This window comes from Magnolia sinica, chromosome 19 (assembly GCF_029962835.1).
Source record: "Magnolia sinica isolate HGM2019 chromosome 19, MsV1, whole genome shotgun sequence".
NCBI classification, from domain to species: Eukaryota; Viridiplantae; Streptophyta; class Magnoliopsida; order Magnoliales; family Magnoliaceae; genus Magnolia; species Magnolia sinica.
In genome coordinates, this window is record NC_080591.1 from 38,956,705 (window position 1) to 38,973,916 (window position 17,212).

The 17,212-nt window shown below is 38.3% G+C and overlaps 1 protein-coding gene across 2 annotated transcripts in view; it reads left to right on the top strand.

Annotated features, from left to right (window-relative positions):
• Positions 1-17,212, top strand: part of LOC131235356 (pyruvate kinase 1, cytosolic) — a 49,305-nt gene that overhangs the window by 13,114 nt on the left and 18,979 nt on the right. For both annotated transcript variants that reach the window (XM_058232517.1, XM_058232516.1), the window contains exons 7-14: positions 7,559-7,639; positions 7,832-7,903; positions 8,029-8,118; positions 9,236-9,380; positions 9,570-9,658; positions 11,538-11,633; positions 11,802-11,869; positions 14,225-14,324. In XM_058232517.1, the coding sequence (XP_058088500.1) occupies positions 7,559-7,639; positions 7,832-7,903; positions 8,029-8,118; positions 9,236-9,380; positions 9,570-9,658; positions 11,538-11,633; positions 11,802-11,869; positions 14,225-14,324 (741 nt within the window). The remainder of the gene's footprint in view (positions 1-7,558; positions 7,640-7,831; positions 7,904-8,028; positions 8,119-9,235; positions 9,381-9,569; positions 9,659-11,537; positions 11,634-11,801; positions 11,870-14,224; positions 14,325-17,212) is intronic.

Here is a 17,212-nt window from a genome sequence, read left to right on the forward strand (position 1 = left end):
TCAAGTGGTCGAGATGCAGCTCTTTAGTGGTATTATATATGAGTATGTCATCAAAATAAACCACTAAGAACTTTCCCATGAAGGGTCCCAAAACCTGGGTCATCACATGCATAAAAGTACTGGGTGCATTAGTCAAACTAAATGGCATGACCAACTACTCGTACAACCCATCTTTCATCTTGAAGGCTGTCTTCCACTCATCTCCTGGGCGTATGCGTATCTGGTGATACCCGCTCTTGAGGTTTATCTTGGAAAAAATGGTGGACCTAGCCATCATGTCTAACATATCATCAAGCCTTGGTATCAGAAATCGATACTTGATCACGATCTTATTAATGGCCCTCTGTCCACACACATCTGCCACGTACCATCTTTTTTAGGCATTACTAGCGTTGGTACGGCACACAGACTCATGCTCTCACGGATGAAACCCTTTTGCAGGGGCTCATTTTACCTGCCTATGCAACTCTGCATGCTCTGCAGGGTTCATCCTGTAATGAGGAAGGTTCGGTAAAGTAGACTCTAGGATGAGATCAATGACATGCTGGATGTCCCGCATAAGTGGAAGCTCATCCAGTAAATCCTCAAAGAATGCATCATTGTACTCCTTTAGAATCGGAGTCACCTTAGGGGGTAACTCTACATGAACCGCGGGTGTAACTTCTCTAGCCATTAGGGCGTACACCGTCGAATCATCCCCAGTCTCTTTCTTAAACTCTTTTGCATTAATGATACGTGGAGACTTCGGATTGGATTTCCTCTCGTCTTTCCTTGACTGACTCGTTTTCACATCCCTAGCCTTGTCCATGGGACTCTTGGGTGGCAACGGATTAATCTTGATTTTCTCGCCATTGTAACATCTCTATCATATAACCACGGCCTCCCGAGAATGATGTAACCTACATCTATTGGTAAAACATCACACCACAATATATCTTTATATGAACTGATTTGGATGGGGACTAAACACTACTAGCACACAGGCATAGAAACCTTGTAGGGTTGAGGGTGTGGGACAGGCTTCAAACCCAAACGAGTGACTGTGCTAGCTGAGACTGCGTTGGTGCAACTACCACTATCCACGATAACTTTGCAATTTTTGTCACCGCTCTTGATAAGTGTGTAGAAAATTGTGCCTCTGCGCCAATCATCACTCTCCTTAGCCTACGCTAAAACACATCTAACTATGACTAGTGGTGCAACCTTTGGTTCTTCTTCTTCATAATCACTAGCACCTATCTCTTGGTGATATTCCTCAACTTTATAATCATCCATGTCATCCGCATTTTCATTTGACTCGTCTATGGCTAAGGCTTTCCTGTGAGTCTTTGCCGTGCACTGGTATACAAATGACATGTACTTCCGCACTCATAACATCTCAAGTGACTATCACTGCCGGGATTGGCACCAAGGACACCTTTGGCGACGTAATTTGCAACCGACATAGATCCTTGGCGTAATGCTTGCCATTGATCTAGGAGCTTTTGATGGTAAGAGAGGAAAATATTTTTCCTTCAATAACTCCATCTCTATCCAATGCGCGACCTGGACACCTATTGATCTCTCGATCCTATGCTCTGTATTTGTCCAAAACAATTTAGCTTGAACCACAAGTTTGATCTTTGCAAATCACATTTGTTGGTTCTCAGACATCTCATACCATTCGAAATAATGGTCCATGCCTGCTAACCAATTAAGGAATGCTTCTGGGTGAAGATGCCCATCAAAACTAGGAGCATCTACGTTAACACTCTTTAAGATCCTCTCATCGGCATCATAACGGTCTTGATACTCAATTGCGGGCTGTGGATTTTGCGCCCCTCCACGACCAACCCCTTGGCCACATGCTCCACGACCTCTACCACGATTTCCTACTCGTTCCTCAATTACTTCCCCTATGTGAGATTGTTCATCCCCTCCAATGTTAGAGATTTCTCTTAGGGACGCTTAAATCTGATTCATATGGGTATTCATGTTCTTAGATTGTACCTCAATGGCGGCTAAACGTTGGTTGATCATGTTCATCATCTTAGTCAACTGCTCCATGTTAAAGATCGGGTGTAGACCAAACCCTCTACCAGTCCGAGTGGGCATACACTATGACTTAACTTAGGTTTCCTAAAACACGACCCTAGGAGACTCTTTTGACATAAGACTATGGACACTGATGATCCTAACATTTAAAATGATGCAAATGTGGAAAATTTCAGATCTAGACTTTTAGCATGATGCAAATCTGAAAATTTTAGATCTAGACTCTGTATGCTATGCATGAAATCCTAGAAAAAAAAAATCTAGACTCTTGATAACTCAATCTAAGACGATCCAATGCAAGATCCTAGGCTTTGATACCAAAAATTGGTGTAGGATAGCCTAATCCAACCTTAAATGAATGTGGTATTTGAAAGGGGCAGATTTATGCAATCTTTAACAACAAATAAAAAAATCAGCCTTATACATCATCAACACAAGAAGGAAATAAGGTGAATGCTGTTCATGGCCATCCATCACAAACATGTAGTATTCAACTTTAAAATCAGAATTTAGTCGAATCTAGCAAAAGATAGGACTTTCGTCTTGCAATAGGTCCGTCTAACGATCCAAGTGGATTTTTTAATCCAGAAAATAGGAATTTTCTGGAATAGGAAATCTGGAAAATTCAGAAAAAATTGATGGTTCTTCAAATCTAAGGCCTAGGATGATGAGATTTGAAGAAGGTCAAAATATGTAAATGTGAGGATGAAAATCTTCCAAGATCTAATGATATAGATAAAAAAAGAAACATGATCGGCTTCTAGATCTAAAGATTTTAAAAGAAAATGAAAAAAATATGTATAACGAAAAGTGTACCTTGAGAAAAGAAAGGAGAGAGAAGTAGATGAGAAATCACTTCCCTGAGCCTCACACCCTCTTCCAATCACTGAAAGTCGAAGACGAAATCGTTAGAAGCAAAAGCTTTTTTTTTTTTTTTCATGAACATAACATAGTATGCCTTAGGTTTAGGGTAAAACACCCTTATAAATTCGTAATTACATGACATGACTAAAATATCCCTACTAAAAAAGTTTCTTAAAAAAGAAAATTTGCACAAAAATTGTGTGCACACTGTCTCAAAACTCAAATAAATCAAATGTTTATAAACTAAATTCAAATCCAAGATGCCCGATGGGCCTTGATGATAGCATCGTGAAGGTGGGCCGTGACGATCCAACGGTTCGATCACACTATCCTCGCGATCCAACGGTCCAAATGTCTTCTTTAAGCAACTTACACATGTCATGAACACATGTGTAAGGTCTTCAACCTCTAGAGACTCGATCCGTACCCGTCATCTAACCACATTGACACGGGTAACACACGCCTCCTGCGTTGATATACTTTGAATGGCCTGGTGTCCGCATCAAACCACTCCCTTGTTGTTGCAGTCAGTGTTTCAAATAGCGCTCGTAGCGTAAGCCACAGTGTAGTCGTAGTGCTATGTAGCATACGCTACAACCCCTGTAGTTCACGCTATAGGGGTTGTAGTGTACACTACAACTATGTAGAGTGTAGCGTTCGTAGCGTATGATACATTTTTTTTTTTATAAATTTTAAATTTGAAGTTTAGTTTGTTAAAAATTGTGTAAAACTCACATTATAAAAAAACTTAGAATGTAAAGTTAAAACTTAAAACCAAACATTTCTTTGTTTACTTTCACTTAAAATGGTGGTGATCCTTTGTTAAAGTTGGTCACTAAAGAACCTTTAAAATTAAAAGGAAAAAGGGTTTTTGAAAACCCCTCTTTGTATAGATGACATGAGTATTGTACTTAATAACCTTAAAGTGGTTTGCTTAGAAAGTTGTTGGTGTGATAATTATTTGATTTGGTTTATGACTTTATATACATGGATTGACTTTTAATAAATGATAATTAATAACATGTTTGAACATGCTTATACTTGAAAAAATGAACAATCTTTTAGCCATTTTTATTTTTGCTTTTTTTTCTTCTTCTTCTTCTTCTTTTCCCTTACTATTTATCGTATTTTTAAATTTAAAAATAGATGTATCGTGTAGCTTATGCTACATGCTATAGAAGGTTGAACACCACGCAACACATTACCGCTATTTAAAACACTGGTCACAGTACATGGGCAACGGCCTATCGAGGTCTTGGGACAATCATTCTTGGAGAGAGTAATATTGCATGGTGAAATAATCTAGAACCTTGCCTACGTATGCCCCCTGGGAGTCCTAGGGCGCGCAAAGCTTTGTTTGGATGGAGCTTGATTCTTAGGATATAAGATCTCTCCCAAATCCTTTATGTCCAAGGTGGTGGAAATAGCCAAACCTTAGCTTACGTTGTCAATCCATTGTTGTGCCCAATTAAGAGAATGTCGTCCATGTAAAAAACAAAAAAGCACAGCTTCGCTTCTGTTGATTTGAGATGAAAAAATGATTGTAACCCAGAAACATCAAATTCATGGTTGAGGAGAGTAACTATAGCATGTTCTTTCATTGATAAAGAAATGGTGACTTTTATTTTATGGTTATAAGCTTGGTTCGAACTGGAGACCTTAATGTTGAAAGCCACCTCGTTCACCATTGAGTTGATTACTTAAAGCATTTGGAGAATATCTGGATTCTTCTAAAGAATAATGCTAAATTCTTCTATTAAAAAAATATGATTCACAATAACATCATTTTTCTATAGTGTTCTAAAAGAACAATGTCGTGCTCACATCTGGTGGGCAACACAATGATCTGGGTAGTTGCTAGGGGTCTTTAATATCCTAGTTTTTCACAGGCATTCAAAACGGCCCATGAAATCACAAGATCAGAACAATACACTTTAGAAAACAGAGAAATCGAGATGATCTTCTCTGCTAGAACTAGGTATGTCCCTCCAATTTGGCTATTACGAAAGATTGCCGTTGGTCTAAGGGCTTCCTAGAGGGAGACAATGCCTTTTGGTGCGAAGAGATGGAATTAGGGTAAGGGGGACGAAATATACACATGGTATACAAAAATGCTTATGTAACAGCTGTTACATAACGGTAACAGCCATAACCGTTACACGTTATGGGGCTGAAATGGCCGTAACGGCCGTTACAGGAAAATCTGCCTGTAACAGTTCTGAAATGGTTTTATTTCAAAAAAATAAAAAAATGCTGTAACGGTTGTTATGGCTCGTGTTGTAACGGTAATGGCAGTGGCCGTTACGGCCACTGTTATTGTTATGGAACACCTTGAATATACAGTTAATGCAAAGTATAATAAAAATATGATTAAAGATAGGTTAGTATATATAAAGACCTTTCAGTACCCCAAAAAAGTTTTCAACCTTTCGGTAAAGAAAGGTACTAAAAAACATTTAAATCTTTCATTAAAGAAAGGTCGGAGAAACGTTTTTTTTTTTTTTTTAATAATTTTTTAAAAAATAGAAGTCAGGGATAAACTTGTCATTTCACTCGTCCTTGTAGCCTGATAGATGTTTTGGGAACAATGAATCCTAAAATCCCTAATTTTGAGAAGTTTTCAGGTAAAACTAGAAATGCTTCCAAAGTTTAAGAAATGCCTCTTACACACATCAGAAAAAGGAATTAGAATTCATCCCTTTTTTCAATTAAGGCACCAGCCCTCTCTTAAAAAAAAACCTCAACTTTCCCTTTTCTTCTCTTTGTATTGCCTTGTCTCTCAGTGGTTGAATCCACTTTGATCAAATTGGTGTTTGCTAATATGCCAATTTATGTTATGTTGTCAGGGTGTATTTGTTTGTGTGATACATCTGAATTCTGTGGAATCTTTCCTTGCCACCGCAAGCTACTGCAAAAAGTAGAGACTGCAATGTAAATTTCCAAGCTTACCCACAAAAAAGCTTGGGTAATGATGTTACCCAAAAAAGGCATTAAATCAATTTCCAAGGCAGTGACTAATGGGTTGGAGAGGATACGAAGGGAATCCCTTTGGGGCATGTTTTGAAATACGTTAGAAATCAGATTGATTTCCGTGGAATCCTACTTTGCCTCCGTTTGCCCAAAAAAATAAAAATAAAATGTGGAATATAATTCACATTTCCAAGCTCATGTGCAAAAAGTGTGAATAGTGATGTTGGTCAAAAAAGGCATTAAATTGATTTTTCGGGTGCCGTAAGGTGGCAGGTGACCCCTTTTTGCCCTTTTTCTGGTAAAGATGGTTGACTGTTTGACCATTGACACTTTTAAATTCCATGTGAACTTATGGAAAACCACCAAATTGCAACTTTCCTCCTGGAATAAACTCCTTTCCATTCCCTATGGATTCTATGTTCATTTTCAATATCCACGTTTTGGATTCAACGTAAAAAAACATGGCCTCAGACAGGAATGGAAGAAGCATGCAAAGTCCACCTCATGGAATGGGGAGAGGTGGGTAGAAAATTGCTGAAAGCTCTTGCTCTGGAAAATGGTTTGGAGATGTACCCCTCAGCCCTTGTCTTAATACAGGGTGTCAGGCTAATGGAAAGTGGTGTTCAGGGTGGAAAAAACACTTCAATGAGGGGTTGCCTTTTGCATCTTGGATTGGTTGCGAATGATCTTTTGGGAGGATAGGGGGTGTGGCGATGGACCTCCAAGCCAACACTTTCTCTATTACATAGGGTTGGTGTTAACTTTGGGAGAAAGAGAATTAAAAGTGGGATCTTTGGAGAAGCAGTTGGTGGAAGGTGGCCCCAGTTACGTCCATTTAGTTTTATCATGGTCCCCCAGTTTTTGGGTGGCTAGTTGGGAAGGATACAATTTTAACAGTAAATCATCCATGGAGCAGACATGATTGTCACAAATAACTGCACCATTTGTTTGCAGTATGCATGGTATGTGGATAATTTGTTGATGCATTATCATTGCCGATGGTTGTGTTGTGGATGTTCTTTCATATTGTTTGGCTTAGCTGTTGCTTGGGATGATTGTGGCCTTTCTTTAAGTATGGAATTGGGGAGACATTGCATGAGGAGATGGGCTTTGTGGAGATTAGCTTCTTTTTGGGACTATGGACAACATAACAGGACATTTAGTAACAAACGAGTTGTCCAATGAGGCATTTCAAAAGGTTCGAAGAGAAGTGGTTGCTTTGGCTGCATGCTTAAGAGCCTTTGCCAGGTGGCAGTAAATAAGATTTTGAAAGAAACTGGGGAGCTAACTCAAGACTTTAGGGGGTTGTTGACTTCTCATCATCTCCCCCTTTGAGTCATTGCTATTGTGTGGTGTTTTGTTGTATTTTGCTTCTTTTTGGTTATATATATATATATATATATATATTGTAAATAAGTTTGAAACTAGATTCAAAGCAGTCAAGGTATGATTTTTTTGTTTGTTAAACTAGATCCAAATGATTAGAAAAATGGTTACTGCCAGTGCATCCAAATTAAGGCAATGCTGGTCTTTCATCCCAAGATAATTTTTTATTTTTTATTTTTCCAATTCTGTTCTTCAGTTAAAAGGAAGTTGAATTCAGTTGCCGCACCTATTAGTTGTTTTTGTGCTTAGTCCCTCAAATTCCTTGGTGCTTCTTGTTCTTTTAACATGCTCTTGATAATTTCAGGTTATAAGTACATGGGGTGTTCGGAACAATATCGACTTCCTCTCTCTATCTTTCACGCGACATGCAGAAGATGTTCGCCATGTGAGTGCATGGTTATGTGGTGATGGTTATTGTTAATTTTATTCTCTGGATATTTACCTTTGTCAAAGTCCTTTTCATTGTTCATATCCACTCTGTTTAGTAGGTTATGACATTGAAGATCCAATGATGACCTTCTCCCTTTTTAGCTTTTGTATTTTATTCAATTCTTGGCATCCTATTGCTGTAATGCAGGCTCGAGAGTTTCTTTCCAAGTTGGGTGACCTTAGTCAAACTCAGATTTTTGCAAAGATTGAAAACATTGAGGTGAGCTAAATGGTTTCTTGCTTGAAAATATCCATTTTATTTTGATGTAAGTGATTAACTATCTCAAGAAGAAGATTTGTTTCGTAAGACTGTCATTTGCAAATTTCCCATTTTTTGTGCTGTAGGGATTAACTCATTTTGATGAGATTCTACAAGAAGCTGATGGCATAATCCTTTCTCGCGGAAATCTGGGGATAGATCTCCCACCAGAGAAGGTCAGGGTCCTGATATTACATAATAAGCATCTAACATAATTAAATTTCTCGTGCCTCAATGGATTTTGTTTCCTTTAAGGTTGGCCAGATGTTTTTAGTGTTGCGTAATGGGTTATGGAACTAAGGGCATGTTTGGATTGCACTGGAAATGGAAAGGCCCAAAAAAGATGATTATTTCCATGAGTGCTATTTCCCCTTGGATTCCAATATTGGAGGTTTTGTTTGGATGGCAACTGAAAATTTCCTATTTGTCAGACAATTGTCACGTAGTTTATTATGTTACTACAGAAAAGTTCAATGATTGCTATGTGGAATCCTTTCTTTTTGTTGTACAAACATCCCGATGTGTAACATCAATGGAAAACCTTCCCCAATTCCTTTAGTTTCCTTGGGTTTCATGTATCCAAACATGCCCTAAGAATGTGAGGTTACATTGTGTGCCATATTGGTTTCAAGTTTCATTGTAGTCAGCATGGCCTACTGGCATTAGCTATCTGCTTATTGGTATGCATTGTTGGTAATGTTGCTTGTCTGACGTGCACTTTGTCACATCTTGTGTGAATTGTTAGTAACTTGCTACTATACATCTCAACCATAAGATGAAAAACTGAGGTATTCTATGATGCTCGCCTTAGCACAACTGTGTACGTGTTGGTGCTTTTGCTTGTGCGAGCATACCAGTGGGGCATTTTTATCAAATTATCTGGTGTCAATTAAATTGAAAACACAGACAATGTATATACACATTCCTTTTTTTTTTTTTTTTTGTCTTAGCATTCATCAATATGGAACTATTTACTGGTTACTGCCTTCTGAGATTTTGAGTTCAAAAGATTAGATGAGGTATTGTGCTGAGGAAAAGGTCAATGCTGGTGATTGCCTAAACAAGTTGTGAGTTGTGAAGTACTAGTGAATAAGAATATGAAAGTTAATAATAATAGTTCTCTTTGTATTGTCATGCACTTTATTGTTATTATTATTACTACTTTTTGAAAGTCTCATTGTTCTTTGTAATTGGCAGCCGCCAGTATCTCTGTATTAACTGCTGATAAAAAAGTAAATCTGTATTAACAGAGTCCATACAGACCCCCCTACTAATCCACCATGATTTTTGCAGGTGTTTTTGTTTCAGAAGGCTGCTGTTTACAAGTGTAACATGGCCGGAAAGCCTGCAGTGGTTACTCGCGTTGTGGATAGCATGACTGATAACCTGAGACCAACTCGTGCAGAGGCAACTGATGTAGCCAATGCTGTTTTAGATGGTATTTTTGGTTGCTGGGAATTTTTCTTGTATTAATAGATGCTGTCATTAAATTTCAATTACTCTTGGATTAACCAATTTCATGACTTCAAAGTTCCCAATTCCTCCATGCTCCAAATTGCTATTTGAAAATGCTCATTGGAGTATATTTGGCTGCAAATATTCTTAGTCGTTTTTTCACTGGGTGCAGGATCTGATGCAATTCTTTTAGGCGCAGAGACTCTTCGGGGATTGTACCCTGTTGAGACTATCTCAATTGTTGGTAAAATTTGTTCAGAGGTAAGTTTCTTAACAGCATCCAATAATAAAATTGTCTTGATAAAGTGAATTTCATTTTCACGGCAAAAGAAACTTGTGCATTCTAATGTATCCTGATACCAGAACTTCTGATTGTGCTGCCTGCTAGCATATTCTGAAATGTTCAAGCATACATGATTTCCAGAAGAAAAGATTTCCATCGCTTCTGTGTCTTTTGCTAGATTCTATTACGTGTTTTTAATTTCTCTGTAACATTGCTATGTTCTGGTTTTTCTCTGTAACATTGCTATGCTATATGTTTGATGATCATACACAGTTTGTCAGCCTTTTCTTTTCCTGAACCAACTTGCTTAGTTTGAAAATCATGAATTAGACAAGTCAAATTGGTGACTGGGGTGAGTCATGCAGTCAAATGTGATGTAGGGTGGATATGAGAGAAGAAAAAGAAGAGTAGAACACATATTTGCATACACCATACAATTAAGGGCCTGTTTGTTTCGCCAATTACCCTGAATGTGTGATGGCCAAAAGGGTGTTTTTTTAAGAGCCACCTCTTTGGTTGCTGAATTGGTGATGGCCTCCTTTTAGTTGAGGCTCGTAGCGGTGGGCCGGTTTTTGTGGCCCTTTGCCTGTGTTTTTTGTTTTTGCCCTTTTAGTCTTTGTATTCTTTCGGCTTTGTTGCTTATCAATAATTGTCATCCTTCATAAAAAGGAACAAAAATTCATTACGATTTTACTATTGCCAAACCAAACACCAGAATTGTTGGTCAAATGTAGATGTATTTAGGAGATAGGTAAAGGAATTTGTAGTAAGTGCACTTTTTCATGGTATTACCATAGAAATTTGCCATCCGAATAGCACTATCAGTTTATTTTGGTGATGATTCGCCGTTGAAGTAATGTAAAAACGTCATCATTATGATTTTACCGTGGATAAACCAAACATAGGAATCGGTAGTCAAATGCAGCCATTGTCAGGAGACAGGTAAAGTAATTTGTAATCATTGCCAATTTCCTTTACATTACTGTGGTAATTGGTGAAACAAATAGGCCCTAAAAGAGTTTTAGGGCTCTGTCCCTCTGTAATATAATATTTCTCCCTTAAATCCCCTTTTATTTCATCACTTCAGATTGTGCAGTGTGTGCACTCTCCCACACGCTGGATATTTCTAGTGGAAGTGTAAAAAAGAGGACGTTGGATATATGTAAAACTCTCTTCTTCTAAATTAGATGAATCTGTTGAGTGAGGGTACATGTGGCACGGGCTACTTTTTTTTTGTGTTAAAGTCAATGAGGCAACTGCAGAAAACTGGATTTTAACTTCTCATTGCGTTTTAGATTCTTTTCTCATATATTTGAAATGTGCATCTTCATATTTAGGATCTTAGATTATGATGTTATTTCTTCCCATAATGCCAATCAAAGGAAAAAAAATAAAAATCCTTGAATATGTTTTATGTAATTGTGTATGTTGTTTGCCTTTGCATGTTCTAATTATCTGTAAACATACCATGAGAATCTTTTAATCTTATAATAATCTCTAAATATGTCTACCAAAATAAATCCTTTAATATTATAACAATATATAAAGACATCCAGTGTATTGGGTTTCCCATGGTCAGTGTTTGATACCTTGCGCTTCTGCCTGCCACCAGCAAACACACTCATAGCCAAATCTCAGCCTATAGTGGTTAGGACTCAATGTTATATGAATTTGTAAAGCACTGTGGAAACCGAAATGTCACCATGATACAACAAGCTTCTTCTTTTTTTATTTTTTTTTACTTGTGTCCGTCTTGTTGATCTGTACTTAATATCTGTAATTTCTTCAGCTACGCCGTCTTGTCGATCTGTACTTAATATTGTTTGTTTGTCTATTATTTAAAATGCTCGTATGCAGGCAGAAAAGGTTTTCAACCAGGACTTGTACTTCAAGAAGACGGTGAAATATGTTGGAGAGCCGATGACTCACTTGGAGTCTATTGCTTCTTCTGCGGTATTGTTTGTTCTCCAGATTTTTACTCTTTGCACCTGTTTGCTCATATCAATAGTTATTTTTCCTGTCCTTTCAAAATGGTTCTATTGAGGATTATCCATGTAACCACAATGTCCCCACTTTCTGTGACGTGCTCTTTGTAAGTTTATATTTGCTATTTTTATCTAGGTACGTGCAGCAATCAAGGTGAAGGCTTCTGTTATCATTGTCTTCACTTCGTCTGGAAGGGCTGCAAGGTATTGTCTTGCTGTTTATCCAATACAAACGAAAACATGAATACATTCTTGGTGCAACCCTGTTATTGAGTCAATGAGATCTCGACATTTGAATCGCACAGAAATGGACAAGAGTACACCCACAAGAATATTAGAGTAGAGAGGGAGAGAACTTTATTAATGTCAACTTCTTCTCTTACAGTAATTAAGAAAAACTCACACAAATTTAGAATGACTACTTCCTATATCACCCTCCCATTTATAGATTCATAAAGTGATTCTGTAGTGAGAATCCCCCTAATTAAGAGATTGATCTCAAGTCAATCATAGTTGACTTCAAATCAATTTAATCTAACTAAGATGTTAAAAGCCTAATGATATTAAAAGCATCTATAGAAAGTAATCCTAATTATATCTCTAAATCAGCCCCATATCTTCCCCTCATATATTCAATCACATCTTTAAATTAGGCTCCATATCTTCCAAAAATTGTAAATTGCAATCTGGATTTAGGCCTCCAAATCTATAAATAAACTGTCCAAAAATCAGCACATGTTGGGCTTGCCTAAGTCATTGACATCAATTCTCCTTAGTTTTGAAAGTACTCGTCCTTGAGTTGCAAACAAATCTAACCTTTGGACTTGTACTACTACGACGAATCTTCTTCTTCTCCGATGAAAGCTGGTGGTGCAACGCTAAGCATCGACTCAACACCACCTTTATTGGAGTCCGTTGTAGATGATTTCTCTTTCGCTTGTGCTTTTGTGGGTGCCAACTTGTTTGTTGTAACTTTAAAGTTATTTGTGAATATTGAAATATGTCCCGTTTTTCATGTCACGATCATCTTTTGCAAAGGTACTTTAATTTGAGTGTTGAGACTTATTTGCATGTCTATCAATGTAACTGCACTATTAGTGGATCTATCAATTGATCTATTGGTGAATTCGAGCGTATGTCCAACGTTAATGGATCGATCACATCAAATGTTAACTTTTCCTTTGACTCCATGGATCTATTCGTCGTTTCTAGAATTTCTACTTCAATTTTGGGTTCTCTATCACTATCTAACTATCAAATGGTTCGATCATTGGTACCCCTATGTGTTTGCTTGCTCCAACTTCGGCCTCTAGTTTCCTCTACGGCGGAGCTCCCCCACTTAATTAGTGAGATTGCCTACTACATGCGTGAGTTGATCTACCTACTCTGTGAGTGCATGGATCAATTAGACTACCTGTACAAACTCTTCTTGTGTCACCCCTTTTGAAGCCAATAGGAGATGTAGAGTCGTAGTTCTGCCGTAAAGGCCGTTACGAGGTCGTAAAGGCCGTTACGTAAAGGTAATAGTGGCAACCGTTACATATTACGGGGCCGTAACAGCCGTTATGGAAAAAAAATGACCCGTAATTGCTGTTAATGGGACGTTACATCCCCTATAAAGGCCATAATAGCCCCGTAATGGTTTATTACGGGACACATAGGTTTTTCATACTTGTTAATCAACATTACAGGGCAAATACAAGTTTTTTGGGGGTTTTTTCAATAAATAAAAAAATAAAAAAAGAGAGACCGTAATGGCCGTTACGTGGCTGTAATAGCTGTTATGCCCTGTATCGTAAAGGTAATGGTGGTGGCCGTTACGACCACTGTTACCATTACGGAACACTAGTTTCCCAATGGTCACCCACTCTAATATCAAAATGGTGCAATCCAGTTATTGAGTCAATGAGATCTCGGCGCCTGAATCGTAAAAAAAAGGACAATAGTATACCAACAAGAATATTAGAGTAGAGGGGGAGAACTTTTGATATCAACTTCTTCTCTTAAAATACTCGAGAAAAACGCACACTCAAGAAAAATTTAGAATGACTACTTCCTAGTTCCTACACCACCCTTCATTTTTGTAGACTCAAAAGTGAATCTCTAATGAGAATCCCTCAAATTAAGAGATTGATGTCAAGTCAATCATAATTGACTTCAAATCAATTTAATCTACCTAAGATGGTAAAAGCCTAATAATAGTAAAAGCAACTATAAAAAATAATCCTAATTATATCTCTAAATCAGCCCCATATCTTCAATCACATCTTTAAATCAGGTCCCATATCTTCCAAAAATAGTAAATTACAATATTTGATTTATGCCCCCAAATCTATAACTAAATAGTCCAAAAATCAACACATGTTGGGCTGTACGGTGGGCCATGGGTGTATGTCATTGTTAGGCTCTATAGCGGGCCCACATCAATTCTCTAGAAAATTTTGATGGTGAGCTGTTGGTTGTGCTTATTGCTACTTTACCTGAATTGTGCCTGTGCATTATTAGCCATACATGTGCAAGGTGCCCCTCTAAAAAATATATATATTTTTATGGATGTAGATTGATTGCAAAGTATAGGCCAACAATGCCTGTTCTCTCAGTTGTCATCCCTCGGCTCAAGACAAATCAACTCCGGTGGAGTTTCACTGGTGCATTTGAGGTAAGCTCATTACCTTATCCATCAATTTGTTGTCATTTTCAGTTTCGAATGATGCATGAATGAACACAAATCTCTCCTGGGTTCTGACATTTTTTTACAATTTCTTGAAAATGATTCTATGCAAGAAAAACTTGATCTTCTGTATTTGTCTGGCCTAATTTTCTGTCTTTCATTAATAGATTGTGTGGAACATATCCTTCAAAAAAAATAAAAAAGAAAAAGACAAACCATGCGTGCTTTTTCAACGAATATTCTTATATATATATATATATATATATATATATAAACAAATTATGGTGACTTCTTGAAAACTTAAACCTGTGAAATAATTTGAACTAAGAACAATTTGTTTTCCGTCTTTTTAATCTCTACTTTGCAATTACAGTTTATCCATAGCATAGCTTTTTTTTTTGCCAACATTTGAAATGGTGCTTTAAATGATTTTCTTGATTACAACACTTTGACAAGTTGTTCAAAACAAACTCTATGCAAAGAATCTGAATCCGATAACTATTTCCTGGGTGGAATATATTTTAATTGCTAGTAGGATAGATGACATTTTTTTTTTCCCTTTTTCAAGGGTAGAGATTTATTAGTGAAGGAAAAAGCAGCAAAAGAAACTACAAAATGCATGTCTAAGAGAGAAACATGTAAATAATACAAGAAGGAGACCTATCTCTTCAAAGGAGGAGTCAAGGCATGCCCTTGCTTTAGCTAAATAATCTGCCCTGTCGTTTGCATCCCTATTGACCCTGGAGAAAACCACTCAATGATGGCCCACCAAGTCAGCCACTTCCTCATTGAGGGTTGCCACCCTCTTTCTTTGAAGTTGCCCATGCAATAGCATTTGAAGAGTACCCTTCAACAATCACTGGAAAAAAGATGAGTTCAATCGCAATCTTTATTATGGCCTGAAGCACTAGTGCCGCTTTCGCAAAATTTGTTTGCTATGCCTATCAGACTCGAGAAGTCAGCAAGCAGAAACATCAGCTATCACACTCTGTCACACACAACCCAGCTGGCCCAGGATTGCCAAACGAGCAACCATCAAAATTAATTTTCAACCCTTCCTCTAGTAAGGCTGACCATCTTGCCTTTGGGGCTTACATTGGAGAACCTCTAACGAGTTGTGCTTCGTCATGTCTAGATATTCCTTTAGGGCGTCTTTTGATTGGGTGGAAACAAAAGAAGTTAAAAGGAAAACAAACATCATGACATAAACCAACGTAAAGCTGACATCAACTCTGTGGAAAGGAAATACCTTTCACTTGTTTGTTTTGCAATAATGATTGTGCTGCAAACAGGTTCTCTCCTACATTTAAGTTGTTTCGACTCCACAAGTAAATGAGCGGAACATGTTAGAAAGTATGCAAATAGGGGTAAACAACATTGTTAAAAGTATACAGACATGGGTAAATAGTTAATGCAGGGGCATTTTCACATTGGGCTCGAGTGGGGTCGCCTGTTGGATGCAGGGGCACACTCGGGTTGGGTGACTTATGCGATTTGGGGCCCACGATGGAGGTCTCATGTTCGAGACTCCTTATCAGGGGTGATTAATGCGCATTTCACACCGGACTCGACTGAGGTAGCCCGTGGGATGCGGGGACACACTCAGGGTGGGCGGCCCATGTGATTTGGGGCCCACAAAGGGGGTTCGGCTGAGGTCCTAACCTATGAGATGTGGGGCCTGGGCTATGAGATAAATGGATTAATTTGTCATACTCTAACAGTTCGAACTTTTAGAGCAAGTGGTCAATTGTCCTGCATCAAATTGGTATCAGAGCAGGAGGTCTCGTGTTCGAGACTCCTCACCGGGGGTGATTAATGTAGGGGCATTTTCACACTAGGCTCGAGTGGGGTCGCCTGTTGGATGCAGGGGCACACTCGGGGTGGGTGACCCATGCGATTTGGGGCCCACGAGGGAGGTCTCGTGTTCGAGACTCCTTACCAAGAGTGATTAATGCGCATTTCAGACCGGGCTTGAGTGGGGTAGCTCGTGGGATGCGGGGACACACTCGGGGTGGGCGGCCCATGTGACTTGGGCCCACGAAGGGGGTTCGGCCGAGGTCTTAACCCATGAGATGTGGGGCCTGAGCTATGAGATAAAGGGATTAATTCGCCATACTCTAACAGTTCGAGCTTTTAGAGCAAGTGGTTAATTGTCTTGCATCAATAGTTTTCATAGGGTAATTATCAGAAGGAGAGGAAAACAAACTAACTTCCCTTTCATGCATTTGCAAACAGGATAAACATCTAATCAGGAAATACAGATTGTTTTCATTTTTGTGACTTCTCATTCAATCCAAACACACCTTTAAATCTGAGATAAGCTTTGGCATAGCGAAAGCACAAAATAAATATCCCATGGATCAGAACCTGCACTCTCCCTGCTGCCCCTTGAAATATTCTCTTATTTCTCTCTAGCCACACATCTCAAATCTCTGCAAAACCATCCCAAATGAGATCAAATTTCCCTATGGGCCCCACACAGAAGGTGTGTGGTTGCTTAACATCAAGACCAACTTTAGAAGACTTAACACATACCGAGTTTGCTTAAAACTCTGATTGAGATCTACCTAACCAAGTTACAGTGAATAAAAAGATGATTAATGTTCTCTTCTAACAGGCAATACATCATACATATATTTGGCATCACCATCCGTCTGCACTACAACTGGTCCACTGTTAGAGAACTGATCAGATGAGCTTGGGGACAAATCCAACAATAGATTATCTAGAGACCTTAACGAGAATTACTCTGTTGGCTTGAGGATCCAATGCCCAACATAGAAAATGTATGTATTGCAAACATGGTTTTGAATATCCATTATGTTATGGCTATGGCAATTGTTACATAATGCTATCGGTCATCCCCTTTACGTGTT